This window comes from Numida meleagris, chromosome 1, assembly GCF_002078875.1.
Source record: "Numida meleagris isolate 19003 breed g44 Domestic line chromosome 1, NumMel1.0, whole genome shotgun sequence".
Lineage (NCBI taxonomy): Eukaryota > Metazoa > Chordata > Aves > Galliformes > Numididae > Numida > Numida meleagris.
This window is the reverse complement of record NC_034409.1, coordinates 130,335,452-130,353,016: the sequence shown is the minus strand read 5'-3', so window position 1 is coordinate 130,353,016 and position 17,565 is coordinate 130,335,452. Positions and strand designations below refer to the sequence as shown.

The following is a 17,565-nucleotide window of genomic DNA, read 5'->3' as shown; positions in this document are numbered from 1 at the left end:
CCACTGATAAGGAACTTGAGGAAGCAAAGCTATCTGCTTCTTAGAATTAATATTACATAGTGATATTTTTGTGTTATTTGCTACTATTATGGGGAACTGTTGGCTTTTTATTTGTTTTTACTCTTGGAGCTGAAATCCTAGCTTTCATCTCTGCTTTCAAGTACATTTGCTAGGATGAGGAAAGAGTAGGTTCTGGCCACTGCCATGTTTTTCAAGTGAGAAATGGTTCAAGGATTAAAATCACATTTGCAGTCGGATAGAATGTGATTTCATTGCAGATTGCACTTGATTTCATAGAATAGTGGCAAATTGTATTTGTGGGCATGCAATTAATAATAAAATAATAACATGATTTAGTGTAGTGTTCAGGTGGCAGAAAGGATATTTGTCATTGTCATAGTTTGTCATTAGTGTAACTACACACTTAATTCTTTAGCACATAGCTATAGTCAGACTGTCCCTGAATTTGAAAGTTTCCTGGTAAAATAATTCTGAGAAAAGGTATCCCATGCTTCCTTTTTCATTTTTTGACCTGAGAGTAACTTGACTGTTACTGTTTTTCTGCATCCTGGATTGCAACTGAAGATAAAACTTTTAACTGATTCCCCGCTAGATTAAATGTATTGTTGGTAAATAGCATGTTTTCAGCCTATTTAAATTAGACAGCATGTACAAAATGTTCCTTTGGACTAGAAGAGTTGAGCGAAAATGCCAGATTTGCACTAGAGAATGTAAAACATGAATGCATCTCTTTCAATTTTTATGGTAGACTCAAATTCAACACCAGCAGAACAACATAAAGAAGCTGGAACACACAGTGGAAACATTAAAATCTGTGAGTTAAACATGTATTCTTAATACATATGTAGCTATGGAATCGGTTAATTTCCACATTAAATTAATGCTTCAACAAGTTAATTTCACTTGCCTTGTTTCACTGATAACAGACAAGTTATAGAATAGATAAAACTGTTCTCATTCGTCATGCGGTTGCTGGATGGATGGAAATCCATTTCTGTTTTGGAGCTAACCTGTAATGATTTTGCTTTTGAGAATTTTAATGGCTTTTTTTACAAAATGGCATTGAACTGCTTTGAATACCTTGCAAATCATTTATGAAACAGAAAGAAGCAACATTCTTCTTTGACGTTTTTATTTTATTATTCTGTCTGGCTTAAGATGTTATACTGTTGGAACATTTAGATGTTTCTACCATGTTGTAGAAATATTTGCCAGTGACAGATACAACATATCAAATTAAAATTTGAAATATTAAGAGGATTCTTAAGTATGAATTCATAGGGATTTTTTTTTTTGGTTGCCAAATTTGTATTTAATTTATGTAGTTTTAAGATTTGTCTGAAATTTCAGTTGTGGTGGTGATGGAGGGAGTGTGGAGGAAAGGAATTGTTTTTTCCTTTCCTGTATAAAATATTTGAGTTTATACCACAATCCTACAAAGAACCCCCCCTCAAACAAGCAAGCAAGCAATACTAAACAAAACAGCAACAAGAACCAAAGACAAAATCTGGCCATGTAGATCTTACTAGCATGTACTCTTACATGCTCAATTACCCATGAATGGTGATGACTCTTCAGCAGGGAAGTTGGAATTTGAGAACAATTTAACAAAAAGGGAAATGCAGACATTCGGAAGTCACTTAAAATTATTCAATAGATATTTATTTTTAATTATATATCTGCTTCCGCTTCATTGTTGAAGAGTATGTTTGTCCATTTCACATTGAGGTGTCTTTCTCTAGAAAAGTTCTGTTTCAATGAGTGAATCATCTTGTTTTTGCACATGCAGGTTATTTTGCAAACAGAAGACGAAATAAGCCAAGGGAAATCGCCTTCCAGGCTTGACACGTTTATTAAGACATTGGAAGAGGACAGAGACTACTATAAAGGCAAGACTGAGAATTTGCTGAGGGTATTTAGAAGCGCATCTTCAAGTCCTAAGTGTAGTTCTTCTCGGGGCAGCATGTCAAAAGAAACCCCACACACCCAGGTGAGCTTGGAAAACACTTTGCAACAGGAGGAGCGCATTCTTTAGATAAACCAATATGTATAATGCCAACTTACCAGAGCTATAATTACCAGGAAGAAAAAACTGATCATAAACAGAAGAATACATGTGATGGGAACAAACAAATAATGTGGAGTTAACTTGTACTTTACGCAGAATGCACATGTATCACTTTCAGTGGTTATTTACAACTGGTTACATACGAATTATTTTTTCACCTGTTCGTCAGTGCCATTTGTGATGGACATTTGCTGCTCAAAAGAAAAGTTTATTTTCTAAAATAGTGCTTATATCTGTTCTCTAATACTAAGGATTGTGTGTGTAGAGTTTTGTTTGTCTAGAGGTTCTTAGGTCAAAGCCTAGTTTTATCTTTTGTGGAAATTTCCGAAGCAGATATAAGAAAGCATATCAAATTTGGTTTCTCTACTTCATATTACATTATTTATTTAAGGGATTGAGTTCTGATCCGGATGTTTTGATCAATTTGAGAGAACTTGAGTCAACACTGAAAAAATACAGGCACCATCTGGCAGAAATTCAGGATACCTCCAAAGTTTTAGCAGCTGAGAGAGACAGAATTGCCAGTTTTTACGAACAGGTAACTTAATTTATCTTTCTGTGGTTAATTAAAATAACTTAGGGTGATGTAAAAGAAAAAAATCCTATTTTTCTGTTTAAAATTATTAAAAAAAAAACCCTTTAAACTAAAACTGTAGAATACTTGTTTAAAAAATTCTTTCAAAGTTCTGTCAGTTGTGAATTTGTCATTTAAATACAAGCTTGTACGTGCTGTCCTGAGTTAAGAATGCTTTCCTGAGGAAAAGCATATACATATAAGTCATTGTTTCATCTTTGGTATTGTGTGGTTTCTGGGATGCTCTGCATTATCAGTAATTCCTTATTACTAAACATAGTTCACATCAGATTTTTTTTTTGCACACTGTATTTTACACTATTGAAGTATCAAACAAAAATAGTTTTGCCAAACACTGAAATAGTTTGATTTTACAATATTACTGAGAAGTCTCTTGAGTGTTATTGGTTGGGATCTTTATTCTCTTCAATGAACCTATTTAATTGTTGAAAACCAAATCTGCTGCGATGTGCTACTGTAGTGCGCTGTTATTTTGACCTACTAAAAAGATAATGAATATTTCTTTTTCACTGATGATTACTTTATAGAATGCAAATCTATTTATTCCATTGAGCAGTGCTAACTGAAATTCTGTAATGAGTCCCTGGTTTATGTACACAGTTTCATGTTACGTTATTTCCATATTTCTGGTGTACTGCTATTTTAAAAAACAGGCACGGGAAAAGATTTCCCGACTTCGTCGGGAAGTCATCAAATGTCCCAGGACTCCAGAAAGTACTGTGTCAGCTCAAGCGATGTTAAAGCTTGTGGAGACAGAAAGGGATACAGCACTGTCAGATTTCCAAAGGATGACTACAGAACGTGACAGTCTCAGGGAGCAGCTGAAGGTTTAAGTTTTTTTTTTTTCACTCAAGCTTATTTTAACAAGAAAATTACTTAGTACTGGAGTTAAAGTTGCTAAAGCATCCTATTCTAGTACTGAGAGTTAATTGCATTGTATGTCTGCGATGAGTTCAGATTTATTCTATATGTGATTTTGTTGTTATTTGACACAGATTTCCCAAGAGACTGCATTTAATGAGAAAGCTCATTTGCAGCAGAGAATTGAAGAGCTAGAAACTACTATTCAAAATGTAAGTCATTATTTAAATAATTGTAAATGCCATACAGGTGATATTTATCATTAAAACTGCGGGGCCAACCTTGAATGAAGTAAGGGGAGGAGAACAGCGGATGTCATTTGTATAGACTGTCGCAAAACTTTTGATACTGTTACCCGAAGTGTCTTTATATCCAGGTGTTGAGGGTGTTGGGGTCTGGATGGATGAGTAGCTAGACAGACAAAAATCTGGATGGTCAGGCACAGCCTGAAGGCTGGTAGCATGGATCACCACATGGGACTGGTCTGAGGCCTGTTCTGTTTAAGGTCTTTATCAGTGACCTGAAGGAGGCAACATAAAGCTTGCAGATTTCCCCAAATTGGGGAAAATAGTTGATATACTGAAGAGCGGGGCTGTCATCCACAGGGACCGAGGCAAGCGGAAAGAATGGCCAACACTAACCTTATTCAAACATCCCCATGAAACAAGGATTAATGCCAAGTCCTGAATTTGGGAAGAAGAATCCCTGGCACTAATATGAGCTAGGGACTAATGGGTTTGGGAGCAGCTCTGCTGAATCAGCCCTGGAGGTCCTGGGTCACAGCAAAGTTGTGCATGAGCCAGCAGTGTACTATGATAGTAGAGAAGGCCAAGCGTATAGTAGGCTGTGTGAGGATGATACAGCCAGTAGCTTAATGGAAGTGATTGTCCTCCTTTACTGACAGCTCATTAGATCTCACCTGGAATACTGCATCCAGTTTTGCCATCCCAGTACAAGAAAGATTGCCAAACTGGTGTGGCTATCTTCAGAGAGAGCTCTAAAGATAGTCAGGGCTGGAGTACTTGCCCTGTGCAAGGAGGCTGGGGCAGCTGGGCATGCTCAGCCTGAAGTAGAGTGGCTTCGGAGGGGACCCAAGTGCTACCTGCTGGTAGTCACCATTTAATCAGAGTGAGACTTCACAGCAGTGACTGCTGGGAGACTGAGGAGCAACGGTCATAAGTCGGAACAAAAATTGCTCAGTCTGAATACAGGGAAGCACTTTTTCCCCATGAGGACTGTCAGCAGTGAAGCAGTCTCCAGCCTTTGAGATTTTCAAGACCTGATTGGACAAAACCCTGAGCAAGCTGACCTCAGAGCTTCTTTATACAGGGCTTTAAACTGGAGACTGCCTTCCAACCTGCATTGTCTTATGGTTGCATGTTACTAAGACTTGATGCTCCAAAAGAAAATGTAATTATACTGTTTTCTCCAATATAAGTTACTTACATGTGCAGTTGTTAGCTAATAGATAAAAATAGAAAAGGAAAGCATTAATAAAATGAATACCATTCTTGAGTGTGTATACAGTCTTAGTAAAACTTGATTTAAAATAGGTAAGCATTGATTTATATAGTGCCTCTTTCTCCTAGATCTTGTGGTTATAGATTTTAGCTCATTTGCATTTTACCCTTTCAGTCTCTTAATTTGTACCAAGCTTGTAAGTACAGTTCTAAGGATTATAATATGAAATTGAACGCAGTTGTAATAAAGAATCCCCTGACTACTCTGAGTAGTAAATCAGCTTTAATCACACACTTGATGTATGAAGCATGCTGAATATCAGGAATAGTCTTGTTTTAGGTACTTATCTTATTTCTTCAGTTTATTTGATATCCTTTGAGGGTGTTATACTTTAATATGAAATTTATGGCAGTAATATTGAGAAAGTCACCATATGCTAAGAGCTAACTGACTTGCTTTTCAGCAGTCTGACGTGTCTTGTAGTAACACAGAAATCAGTACTGAAGGAATTAGTAGATTAGGAGAGGCATGACGTGAGGATATTTTACCTTAAAAGAGCTCTTTCAAATCATTTAGAAAGGATAATTCTTTGAATTTAAAATGTGAACATTTTAGTAATCAAATACATCTTTCCTTAAACTGGACATTCCCAACTAGCTTTGCAGGAGCCTAAGGAAAACTTCCTGTGACAGATCTGTTATTGTTCTAGGCACAGACTTAAAGGCCTCATAGCGGTCACTTTGTCATATAGTGCTTAATGGAAGTGCTTTAGAGTGACTTCTCTGCCCAGTTATCAGCATAGCTGTATACCTTAATAGAAGCCTAAATCCATCATTGGTGCTGTTGCAACTTAAACTGTGATTTCTCTCTTCATAAAACTATAGTCGTGTTTTCTGTGACTGAAATCTTTAAGGCTGATCAATGGCAAATGTTTTTGCCCTTCCACCTATTTACCAACAAAAAATTTTACATTAATAAATCAAAACATTCCAGGGATCTGAAATACTGAATCTGATTGTACTTCAAATTTCAGCTTTTTGTCCTGGGAGGATCTGAGTAAACTTGGAGATTTCTCCTTCAGTAAAAGATTTGTTTTAAAAATAGAGTAGAATTTGAATACATAGGCAAGCACCTATATGTAAATCAGCTTTTTATTCCAGCTTTTCCTGTTTAATTAATGTTTAATTATATTTATAGTTAGATAGCGAACGGTTAGAGCAGATGTTCAGGGTGGCTCTAATGAAAGAACACATCAATTCTCTGGAAACAGAACTGAGCCACCAGAAAACTGAATATATTTCACTGAGGTAAGTGAAAGTATATCATTGCATTAGTGTGAGTAATGTCAACCTATGTTTTTTGGGTTTCATTTAGCTCAAAGGGAAGGGAACTGATGACAGTTGTGCTTGTGAGACATCTTTCTTTTTGGAATTAAATGTTTTTCCTCATTGCTTATTTATATGTAAAATGTTGATTTGTTGATATTATGATATGCTTAAAACCATCTTCAGTGAAAAAGCAAAGTGGCTTATATTAGGAACTTTCTATTAGAAGCTGTAGTAATTGATGTGTTCTGATGAATTACATATTAATTACAAACGTATGAAAATCATTTTCATTTGTTGCTGTTGTTTTTAAAGAGGCAAGAAAACAAAAACAAACTAGTGAGTGTAATGTGTTCAGTTAGATTCAAACATCCATTTCTTAGTCCTGTAGTTTTTTCAGGAGCAGAAATAAAACTGAAGCCTTGCATAGGGTTTTGGTATCGACTGCTCCTCGACGGGAGTTCCTAACCATGTTCAGAAACATGCAGTGGGACTAGGCTCAAGTGGAGCTGTAGGGAAGAAAGCATAGGTCAGTGAGTTCATGATGAAAAGGACCATTTACTGACGGGAGAGGAAAATCAAGCACATGAGAAATTTGAGCAGAGAGAGAAGGAATAGATCACAGGCTGAACTAGGCTACAGGGTGAACAGACCGCAGCAGAAGAGACAGTGACTTTTTTTTTTCTTGTATTTCATAAGATGTAATTCTGTTAGGCAAATACTCTCCTAAACCCACATGTAACTGAAAGTGACTGGTGTAGGTGATGCATAGCTGATGCGGGTTTTTTTGTTGTTTGATTTTAATTGATGGGAACGATGTGCTGACCCACAATACCTTTCTAAGAATACGGCTATTTCAAAAGTAACGTGAACTCCTTTGACAAAACCTGTCCTGTGTTGCTGCTGTTTTTTTACAAGTTGTCAGCTTTATGAATACTGTAAAAACTGAGTTCTTGAAGATTAGTTGCTACTACTAAAATATCTTTCTTCGCCTCTAAAACAATGTTAATTGTTCTCTTTGGTTTCTTCAATTATTAATATATGATTTGAATGCAACTTGGACATAACTTGAAATAGGTCAAGCATTCCAATGTGTGTTTTAAGTAAAGATTTTTATTGTAATCATTTTTTATAATTTTTGGTTCCTCCGTTGTAAAAAAAAAAAAATTCTTCTTACTTTCCTGTGATTTTTTTATAACAGTATTTGGACTCCAATACTAGAGATTAAGGTTAACACTTATAAACTATCCTGAATAGTCTAAAATAAACAGAAGTATCTTGCTTTTACTTAACTTTTGCCATTTTAGTCATTTCAGTGCCATTTCAAAAAGGAATTAAATCCTATATGAATGTCTGAGTTCTCTTCTTTTTTAGTCTAAAGAATGAAAAGACGGAGCAGATTCTTTCAGAGGCAGAGAGAAGCCTTGTTAAGAAAAAATATGAAATGGAACTTAATGAAGAGAAAATTAGACTTTTAAATGAAAAAATCGGTGAGTGACGTACAGTTTTTCCAATAAAATTCAATTGGGTAATGATGTTGCAACTTTTTCTTTTGTTTCTAATGTGTAGAGAGAACAAAATTATTGAAAACAAATAAATAGACTTTTGATAGCTTTAACGTTTCATGTAAAAAGTCAGTTTTCTTTCATTGTTGGAAGGTTTTTGATTTTTAAAATGATATAAATAAAGCTCTTGCAACTAAGTTTTGATCGCTACAAATACCACTGTTAGAACAATGTATGTTGGTATTAATGTGAAGTGTCTGAGCATGTCAGTTGTATTTATGATCCACTAAGCTGGTGGTTGTACCTCTCAGCATCAGTAGATGATGATGTTATCAGGAGAACATCTTTTGTAGGGTATGTTCTATATCGAATGTTGTACCCTTTTTCTGTTATGGGAGTAAAGGAAGTGGATATAAGAATTATTCCTAGTGTGCCAATTAATGGGTTACCGCTTCCAGAAGTACAAATGCATCGTGTCTGAAGTCTTTTATTTTTTTCTATAGATACAGTTGACATGATGTATTGTTAAATGCAGCAGTGAATTTGTGAATGGAAAATATAGCTATTAAAATATCTTCTTTTTCATTATTCTTTTTCAATTTTCATATCTGTGAGGACGGGACAAGGGGAAATGGCCATCAACTTGAGCATAAGAAGTTCCGCACCAATATGTGAAGGAACTTCTTGACAGTGAAGGTGACAGAGCCCTGGAACAGGCTGCCCAGGGAGGCTGTGGAGTCTCCTTCTCTGGAGATGTTCAAGACCTGCCTGGACACCTTCCTGTGCAGCCTGCTGTAGGGGGCCTGCTTTGGCAGGGGGGTTGGACTCAATGATCTCTAGAGGTCCCTTCCAACCACTACAGTTCTGTGATTCTGTGATTACTTACAACTTTTAAACTCCAATTATTCAGATCTGAACCTTTGAATAAGCATTTCCTTCAAAGTAAATTTAAATTTTTGAATGCTTTGGCTAAGGTGTTTAAGCCACTCCTGAGAATCTTGGGGAAAAAAAAGTCTACATATCTCGTTAAAAAGTTCTAGATCCCTGGTGTACTGAAGTACCGACTTAATGTTTGATGGGGGATCTGCCTGTGTGTTGTTGCTTGTTTAAATCATTCCCAGGAAATGTGTCCAAATTAAGCGCGTTTAAAGCCTTTTAGTTCTTGAAAGCTGGACGGAGACTTTTCAGAATCTCGCATCTAAGGCCTCCAATTATCTGACTGAAACATGTTGTGGTTTAGATTCATAAGGATGTGGAAATCTGAGTGTCTTTCATCTTGGGTATTAAAATAGGGAGAGTTTTTGTGGACACAAACTGGAAGGTGAATGTATGGGTATGATGTCTTTGAAAGACTGGCCTATATATGATTTCACTTTGGATATTTTGTCTCCTGGAAGTACTTAATAAGTATCATTCAATGTGCCCAGTTACACTGACATTTATGAAGCAATTTGCAACCTGCATGCTTTTTATGAGATGTAAATTTCACCATAACAAGAATTCCTGTAGTTTTCCCCTGTGAATGCAGCACATGCGCCTCGTATAAGGATTAATTCTCTGACCACTTAAAGGTAAATGCAATGTGTAGCAATTTGTTAGCGGAATAAAGACAGGGAAAGAGATCTTTTCAAATTCGATTTTCTAGTAAGTAGATTAACTGCTTTTTTTCATTAATAGCTTTGAATTTTGTAAGTGACCTTGAATTTTTTAAATTATTTTTTAAAAAACTATTGTATGTAAAGTTCTTATAAATAAAGGTCTGTTTCTGAAAAACTGTCTAATATCGGGATATCCATCTCTTTTATTTCATGTGAGCCATTCCAGGTCATAGCCTTCATGTGGCTTCTGTTTATGGTAATTCTGTTTAAGCCATTTATTTTTAAAATACCCAATAGAGTTATTTGAATTACCTAAACATTAGCCGTTTAGGGAGAGATTTTTTTTTTGAGCCATGTAATTTAAGGCCTTGAAAGAAGAATGAAGTTCTACAAGTATCATTGGGATTACCTGTGTTTCTGAAAATGCATATGCTTCGGTATTTTCTTGAAGAGAAGCTTTTGTCATGTTCTTTTATGCTTCAGAAGTGTATTAAAAAAGTTTTTATCTTGAATGAGTTGAATTTATAAAAATGAGATCTCTCTGATTGTGTTCAGATGACTTTTCAAAACAAAGTTTTGCACAAGAAGAGAAGATCTGTGCTTTGAAAGAAACAATTGTGCAGCTTGGTAAAGAGAAGAAAACTTTGCAAGAGTGTGTGGAAGAAGAAAGAGAGAAGACCGCCACTTCTGAGGAAAACCTGAAGATTAAAGTATGTTCTAACATGTAAATAATCAGAATAAGTTGTAAAATCACAAGAGATGAAATAGAGGAAGGATCTGTTGGGGTCATCATAACTCTCTTATAATGCTATCTACAGCAGTGCTCTGTGCTGACCTAGTTCTGCTTCAGTTTCAAGACGATAAAATTTGTGTTAACTTCAACAGCAGTGGGTTTGAGCCATGCTGAACCCCTCATGTTTGGCTTTTTGCATAGTTTATATTTATCAAGAGAGGAGACTTTACTTTCCTCAGGTGAAGAAAAGTAAATTAGCTAATCAAATATTTTATTTATCATAACATTTAGCCTGAATTCTTCCCCAACACCCATTAATGTTTAAGATACAGTGCCAAGTAATACTGCTTTTCTTATCATTGATGTTGCATTTGAATTATATCTTTTTCACTTTAAGGTATTAGTTTACCGAAGCTAAATGCATCAGTTTCTTGCATAGTGTGATTTCAGTCTTTATATAAAGAAGCTGCTTAGGTCTGAAACGTTTTTCACTTCAGCCTAAGTTATCTTGATATTGACTTAGAATACACTAAATAAGGTACTTCATAAATGTTGTGATTGTTAACTCAAGAAGTTGCAATGCTTTTAACAAAATATTGAAGAAAGAATATTGTAAGACAGGCTATAATCATCTTGCTATAAAAAATGACTCCACATATTAAAGACTGAAAATTGTAAATGGTGCCTATTTTGCAGAAGAAATGGCTGTATCTCATATCTCTTGGGTTTCCAGGGGAAAACATTTCCTTAGCCTATCTATACTCCTTGTAATATCTGTATGCAAAGACAGTGGAGTGAAGTGATATAATTTGTGCTAGCTTTTTTTTTTTTAATGAAAATACAGTGACAGAGTTCTTGTTTTATCAGTTAAAAACTACCAAACTCTGGTAGTCTATTAATTGTTGAAAAACTGTGATACCTTATCTAGTAGACAGACGACATCATTTACTTTTGGGAGAATGAGACAAATGCTACCTTTAGAACCACAAAGGATTAAGAAATTTAATTAAAGTCGTTACATTCTGCAGAAGATAAGAATGTTTATTCCTTTATTTGCCAAAGTAGGTTATCAGAATTTTCAGCTCTAAACAGTACATGGTGAAATGTTGAAAATCAGAATTCACTTTGCATTAATCAATTAACTGAATGAAAGGAAATTAGAGCAGTGAGGAGTTTGTGTTAATTTTGTATTTCTTTTTAAGGAGAAAACCATTTCAGATTTGAAGATTCTGATGTCTGATTTGGAGCGTTCTAAACAGTAAGGATAAAATTTCAAGATCATAATTAAATTTTGATTAATGTATAGCATTAACTCAAAAAATTGATCGTAGGATGTGCTAATGTAGAAATTTTTTTTCTACTCTATTAAATATTAAAATGTTACAGATTTGTTTCACAACTTACAAACTTAACCACTGGAAAGCTATCATTTTTAATAGGTTGGGCAGTATTGTCACACCTGAAGTATTTATTATTTGCTACATAGAAAATCTGCTGAAGCGCTCTGTATCTGTGAGAAAGATATCAACAGTTTGCGTCAACAGCTGCAAGAAACCAACAAAGAACTCACACAGACTAAGAAGGACAGAGAATCATTAGCTCAGGAGAAGGACAGGTTACAAGAGCATCTTTCTAATACTAAGCACGAAAATCAGGTATATCAGGATAGAAAAATTTTGACTAAAAAGAATATCGAGTGTTTTTCTAGTAGTGCATAGAATTGTTGGGCCTAGCATAAAGCTGCTAACTAGCTTTTAAGCTCATTTTTCAAACTGATTTTTTCACTTACTGCTTTGGTCACTTGTATAAAGAAGCTCAGCTGTTCTTGTATAATGGTTTGGATGTTCATCTCCAGGAACAGCTGCTCAACACTTTTGTTTCTGGCCTTTTTGTAAAAATAATTGTGGCAGTTATAACCACTGCTTACACTGAAAAGTACTGTAAAGGAGGCAGCAGGTATTTGTTGTACCGTGCTGTGACTGGCTCAGAGCACGTACAAGCTTATGTATTTGAACACAGTGCACATTTATTAAGGTACACAACTTTATTAATAGGATTGTATTTACTGTACTTTAAAGGGGCTTTTGGGTAAAAAATAATGTCAATATCTGATTATCATACATTAAAATATCTAATGTGTTATTTATCTGTACACAGTTACTCAGGAAAGTAGTTAACACATCTAGACTACAGTCTCGTCTCATGCACACACAGTGTTCATACATCAATATGTTTTCCAAGCAGATAGAAGTTAAGCTTAGTACTTGCAGTAGGTCATCATTGTGTAATGTTCTATTTTTTCTTCTTTTTATTAAAACTTTCACCTGAACTCGGGTTTTCTTATGCTTACTTTTTCTCCTCCGTCCTTGTTCAACTGCTTAGAATATCTTCCTCTTTGAGTATACTTCTCTATTTCCTGACTTTCTCCTCTTCTATAAATGTTATAATCACTACAGATAGATAGTGACTGTCAATAGAAACATGGATTGCTGAAAGACATCTCTCCAGTGAACCCTTATTCAGAATCTTTTAGAATCCCCATTGCTTCTGATGTGGTCAGCTGGTACAAAATAAAGCTACCCGTTACTTCTATCTACTTTCAAAAGCTTCATGGATCTCTTTGAAATATGTCTGGATGCTTGTAGAAGCAGTTAGAAACAAAAAAGCTTAGCCTCATGTGATCAACTAATTTTTAATGGATGTGTCTTCATAATATGTATTGTTTACTCATGGTTCTTCTATTAATATAGATGAAATTCCAAGTATGTCAATTAGCATTCCCCTTTCTTCAGTCGGGCTGAAGAAGTTCACAGAATTCTCAGCAGCTCATGGACTTTTCACAACAGGAACGAGAGTTTCTCCATAGTCTACGTATTTTTTTCACACATACTGCTTCTTGCACTGGAGTGTTCTCACAGCAGTTTGCAAGGAAGGGAGATAATAATGGACTCGTCCAGAAACCTTTCTGCAATTCTTCTCATTTTCTTCTGTTTCTCAAGCAATAGTTACCATATCTTGTGTGCATTCTCCTGATGCTTGTGGCTCTGTTTTTCCTGATCAAGAGATTAGTCAGTTACTTCTTTTTTTTTTTTTTTTTTGGTTTCTGCATTTTCAAAAGTGCAGCTTTAAGGGGATTATACCATGCAAAAAAGTGGGAACTGCTTGTTGACCACCTAGGTGCTGAAGAAACCATCTGTCTTTTTCTAGCTAATGGCTACACTTTCTCATTTACATTTTTCTTCATTTGAAGAAGATTCAGTATTATTTTAAAGTCAAAGAAGGTAAGTATTTTTGATACATGCAAAATTATGTTTGTAGAAATCCGCATAGCTTATATTGTATATAGCCTTTTAAAAGATTATTAATATATAATGTGATACTTAACATACTTTAAAGCCATAGGCTGCAGATGTGTACAAATTCTATTTATTTATTTTTGTCAAGGTACAAATAGTATACTTTAGCCTTATTAAACAAATCTTTCTTCACAGGTGCTACATATGAAAATAACTAAGTACCAGAATGACATGAAGTTGAAAGCCCAGGATTCAAACACAGATATTGTCAGGCTGAAGGGAGTACTTAAGTCTAAAGTGAGTACGTGGATTAAAACTGTTCTAACTAAAATTGAAATTCATAGAATCGTAGAATTAGCTAGGTTGGAAAAGACCTACAAGATCATCCAGTCCAACCATCCACCTACCACCAATAACCCCACTAAACCATGTCTCCCAACGCTATATCTAAACGTTTCTTGAACACCTCCAGGGACGGTGATTCAACCACCTCCCTGGGCAGCCCATTCCAGCACCTGACCACTCTTTCAGAAAAGTAGAATTTCCTAATGTCCAGCCTAAATCTCCCCTGGGGCAACTTGAGGCCATAAATTGTACCCATATTTCCATAGAAGCACTTACCAAAACTCATTTATATTCAGCTACTACGGTTTTAATAGTTTGAAAGTATTTTCTTAGCTGATTTTCCAGTAGACAAGTAATGAAGTATATTTCACTGTTTTATATATGTGTGTGTATGTTTATTAAATTTAAAACTTCAGTGCATAATACAGGGTCTTAGGACTCTTTTGTCTCTGCTACTGTATGGGATTAACAGAAAAAAAATTGCAATATATTACTGTACTTCATATTTTTAGTGTTAATTGAGACATTTTTAACAGATGTCTTTTGAGCATCAAAATGTGGCCTTATGGAACAAAACACTGGTTCTGAGAAGTCTCTCAATGTTTTCACTAAATGGCAATATTCTCAATAAAAAGAGAACACCCAATACCATGTCATACCTGCAGAGCTGTAAATATCCCTGTTTTGAGAAGCATACTGTAAAATATTAAACAAGTTTTATGTGTTAGGAGAGAGAGAACTGTGAGCTTTTGGAGAATTACCACAAAGCCTGTGAACAAAGAGAAAGTTGGGAAGCAAAGTGCCATCAAGCAGAAGCAGATTGTAACTCTGTTAGATTTGCATTAAAAAGTGTGGAATCTGAGAACCGCAGGTTGAAAGAGAAAATGAAGACCCTTGAAACAGGGATGGAACGAGTAAGTTGAAACCATTGTTTTCATAGTTAACATTTGAAATTATCTGGCAGTATTTTTAGCTTACGGCTGTTCAAAATTATGATTTAAACCACTTCTATTTGAATTTTAGAGATAGTTGCTACAGTGAAGTGTACGGAGGTTATTTCATAATGTAATTAGCATTCCATTAAATCACACTTGGGGGGAAAAAATTAGAAATAATACAGTTCAAGGAAAAAAGTTACAAACAGCTGTCATGTATGAAATGAGTGAGGGCATAACCTCACACAGAACTCCACAGCATACCTGAAACATACCTAGTGCTTTGTCACCTGTTACATTCCAGTCCTTGTTTTTCTTGCTTCCAACTTTTCAACCTTCCTTCCAGCGCTTTAGGTGTCTCAGAGGTCTACTTCCTACTTGAAAATGAATTTAAGGGGAAGTGCTTAGAATGGCTTTGAAAATTTGCTATGAACATATAAACTGTGTTCTGGTTTGGGGTTGCTGTGTTTGCTGCAGATCATCTCTGCTTCCTAAATATCGCAGAGGCTATTGAAGGCTGCTCATGCCCATTAGATAGTCAAGAGAAGCTGATCTGCAGACCAGTACAGGACATCTGTGTGGCAGATTTTTAATATAATGAAACTGGCTCGTGGTCCTAGTTTGTCTAGCCAGCCTCAAATGGGTAGAGATTTCACCTTTCTACCTCCTTCTCACATCTGATATTAATTATGGGAATAAACAGGCCTCTTCACGTGTCAAAAAATGGAGTCAGAAATCCAGACGGATATCATGTTCAGGTTTGTAGCAGTTATGTTAAGGCATGTATCTTAAACACACTAGTTTTAATTCAGAAATCTTAATGTGTGCTTAGTTGTGCCCTGGTGCTTTTTTTTTTTTTTAGCCAATTAATGTAACATAGTCCCCCTACAATCACCTCTTTTCATCTCAGCCGTAAGAAATCTTTCAAGGAAGTTTTTGCTTGGTCTCTTTGCTCCCTTTGCCTTTGTTGACCTTCCACACTCTGTCACGCTGACAATTAAATGGTTAAAAGTGACTGGGAATACAGGACAGGTATGACTGGCCAAGGTACAGGCATTTCTCAAAAGGGAGAAATATAGGTTATGTTCCTTTAAAATACACAAAATTTGGAATGCTTCTAGTCAGACTACTGCTGCTGGCTCGTAGTCTTTGTTTTAGACAACTTCTGTCGTCTCTTTGTCATGCCTGATTTTATGGGTGACAGCAACGTGAACATGGCTGACAGTATTTGAGCATTCAGTGCTCTTCTACATGCAAGAATACATTTTATTTTTAAAATAAGAGGTTCTATCTGGAAATCAAATGGGGCCCATGTCAGAATTTTGAATCTTAATAGGTCAGAAGAAAGAGCAGAATCCTAAGAAGAGAGTTCGAAACATTGGTAGCTGAATTTGCTACCAGAAGCAATTTTATATACAGAAGTTATTTAAAGAAATAACTTTAAAATTTATTCCAGAATAAACTACTGCTGCCTCTTAAAAATCATCACAACAATATCGAGATGTTTTTGTAGGATTTTGGAAGCAGTTTTATAATCTCTTTACAATACACTTTTGATGATCTGATATTACTTCGTTATAGCATTTAACAATAGAAGAAGCATATCAGTCTCAGCTTTCTACCTTACGCAAGTCTTTTGTGAAAATGGAAGGAGAGCTTCAAAACATACATCAGGAGAGAGTCTCTATACTTGCAAATATCACATCTGTGCAAGAACTTTGCCTTAAATTAGATGCAGGCAAAGAAGTATTAAGTCAGCAGTTAACTTCCACATCAGAGAAGGCAGAGAGGGTATGTGAAATAAATTAGAAAAATAATGTTATGTTAATGTTATACTTTAAGGGATCTCAAACTACTTTGGGATCTAGAATGATCAAAGAAAGCTCTACTGATGATCAGCGCCTCTTTTTTTTTATGATTAATTTAGCGTACCTCAGAAACATACTCTTCAGAGTGTGGATATTGTGTACTATCTATACTACCACTGCTTTATAAAGTTTTACTTTAAGTACTGAAAAGTCAGGATGTAATATTATTGATTGTTTTCTTGATGGATGTCTTGGATTTTACACTCAGTCACTTAGTAGGCAGAATAGCTGGAGTAGTTTATTAGCAAAGAAACTTGATATGGGTATTAGAATGCTTGACAGTTTTAGGAAGTAACAGTCTTTGATAGTTTCTCCTTAGTTTTCCTTGAAAATCAGTTTCTGTTTACCTTGATTAAAAAAAAAAACAAAAACATAAAACCAAAAAAACTCAGCACACAATATTTAATAGGCAAAATTTTAAAAAGACCGATAAACTGATCATACATACTCAGAATATTCAGATATTTTCTGTATAATTCTATTGTTGTCCTATCTGTTCTCTGCTCCGGCTGAGACAATTTCATATTCTTTTACAGGCCTCCAGCATTCTCTTTTAACCTTTATGCTGTTTCTATATGCTATGAGTAAAGTTGCTATTTCATAGTTGGTTATTTGTTCCAGTTCAGTGTGTTGTAAGATATCTTTGTATCATTGTGGAATACTCTGTGATGCTTTTGATAGAGAAGGATTCCAGTGTATGTCACATCTCTGAAGCTTTTGTGAGATTTAACATGACTAGGACTTTCCGAATTCTTCTGTGAAATTGTCAGTGAAGAGACTTGCTGGGATTGCAGAGGGAAGCAAGAGTTTCAGGACAGGAAAATACAGAAATGCAGCTGGAGAGTTTGGCAAAAATTCTTGTTATGGTTTTGTGATTTTTTTGTTGTCGGTATTCCACATCATTACATCATGTAAGGTATGGGCAGTTAAAGGGTTAATTCCCCGGTTACTGTA

At 35.4% G+C, this 17,565-nt stretch overlaps 1 protein-coding gene across 6 annotated transcripts in view; it reads left to right on the top strand.

Annotated features, from left to right (window-relative positions):
• TSGA10 (testis specific 10) overlaps positions 1-17,565 on the top strand; it is a 28,039-nt gene that overhangs the window by 5,174 nt on the left and 5,300 nt on the right. For 2 of the 6 annotated variants that reach the window (XM_021412957.1, XM_021412962.1), the window contains exons 2-13: positions 770-835; positions 1,811-2,011; positions 2,481-2,627; positions 3,338-3,511; positions 3,680-3,757; positions 6,204-6,313; positions 7,706-7,821; positions 9,990-10,144; positions 11,370-11,425; positions 11,654-11,822; positions 13,659-13,760; positions 14,537-14,722. In XM_021412957.1, the coding sequence (XP_021268632.1) occupies positions 770-835; positions 1,811-2,011; positions 2,481-2,627; positions 3,338-3,511; positions 3,680-3,757; positions 6,204-6,313; positions 7,706-7,821; positions 9,990-10,144; positions 11,370-11,425; positions 11,654-11,822; positions 13,659-13,760; positions 14,537-14,722 (1,560 nt within the window). Of the gene's footprint in view, positions 1-769; positions 836-1,810; positions 2,012-2,480; positions 2,628-3,337; positions 3,512-3,679; positions 3,758-6,203; positions 6,314-7,705; positions 7,822-9,989; positions 10,145-11,369; positions 11,426-11,653; positions 11,823-13,658; positions 13,761-14,536; positions 14,723-16,324; positions 17,525-17,565 lie in introns of those variants that run through there. The other 4 variants (XM_021412949.1, XM_021412991.1, XM_021412972.1 and 1 more) reach the window with 4 other exon arrangements.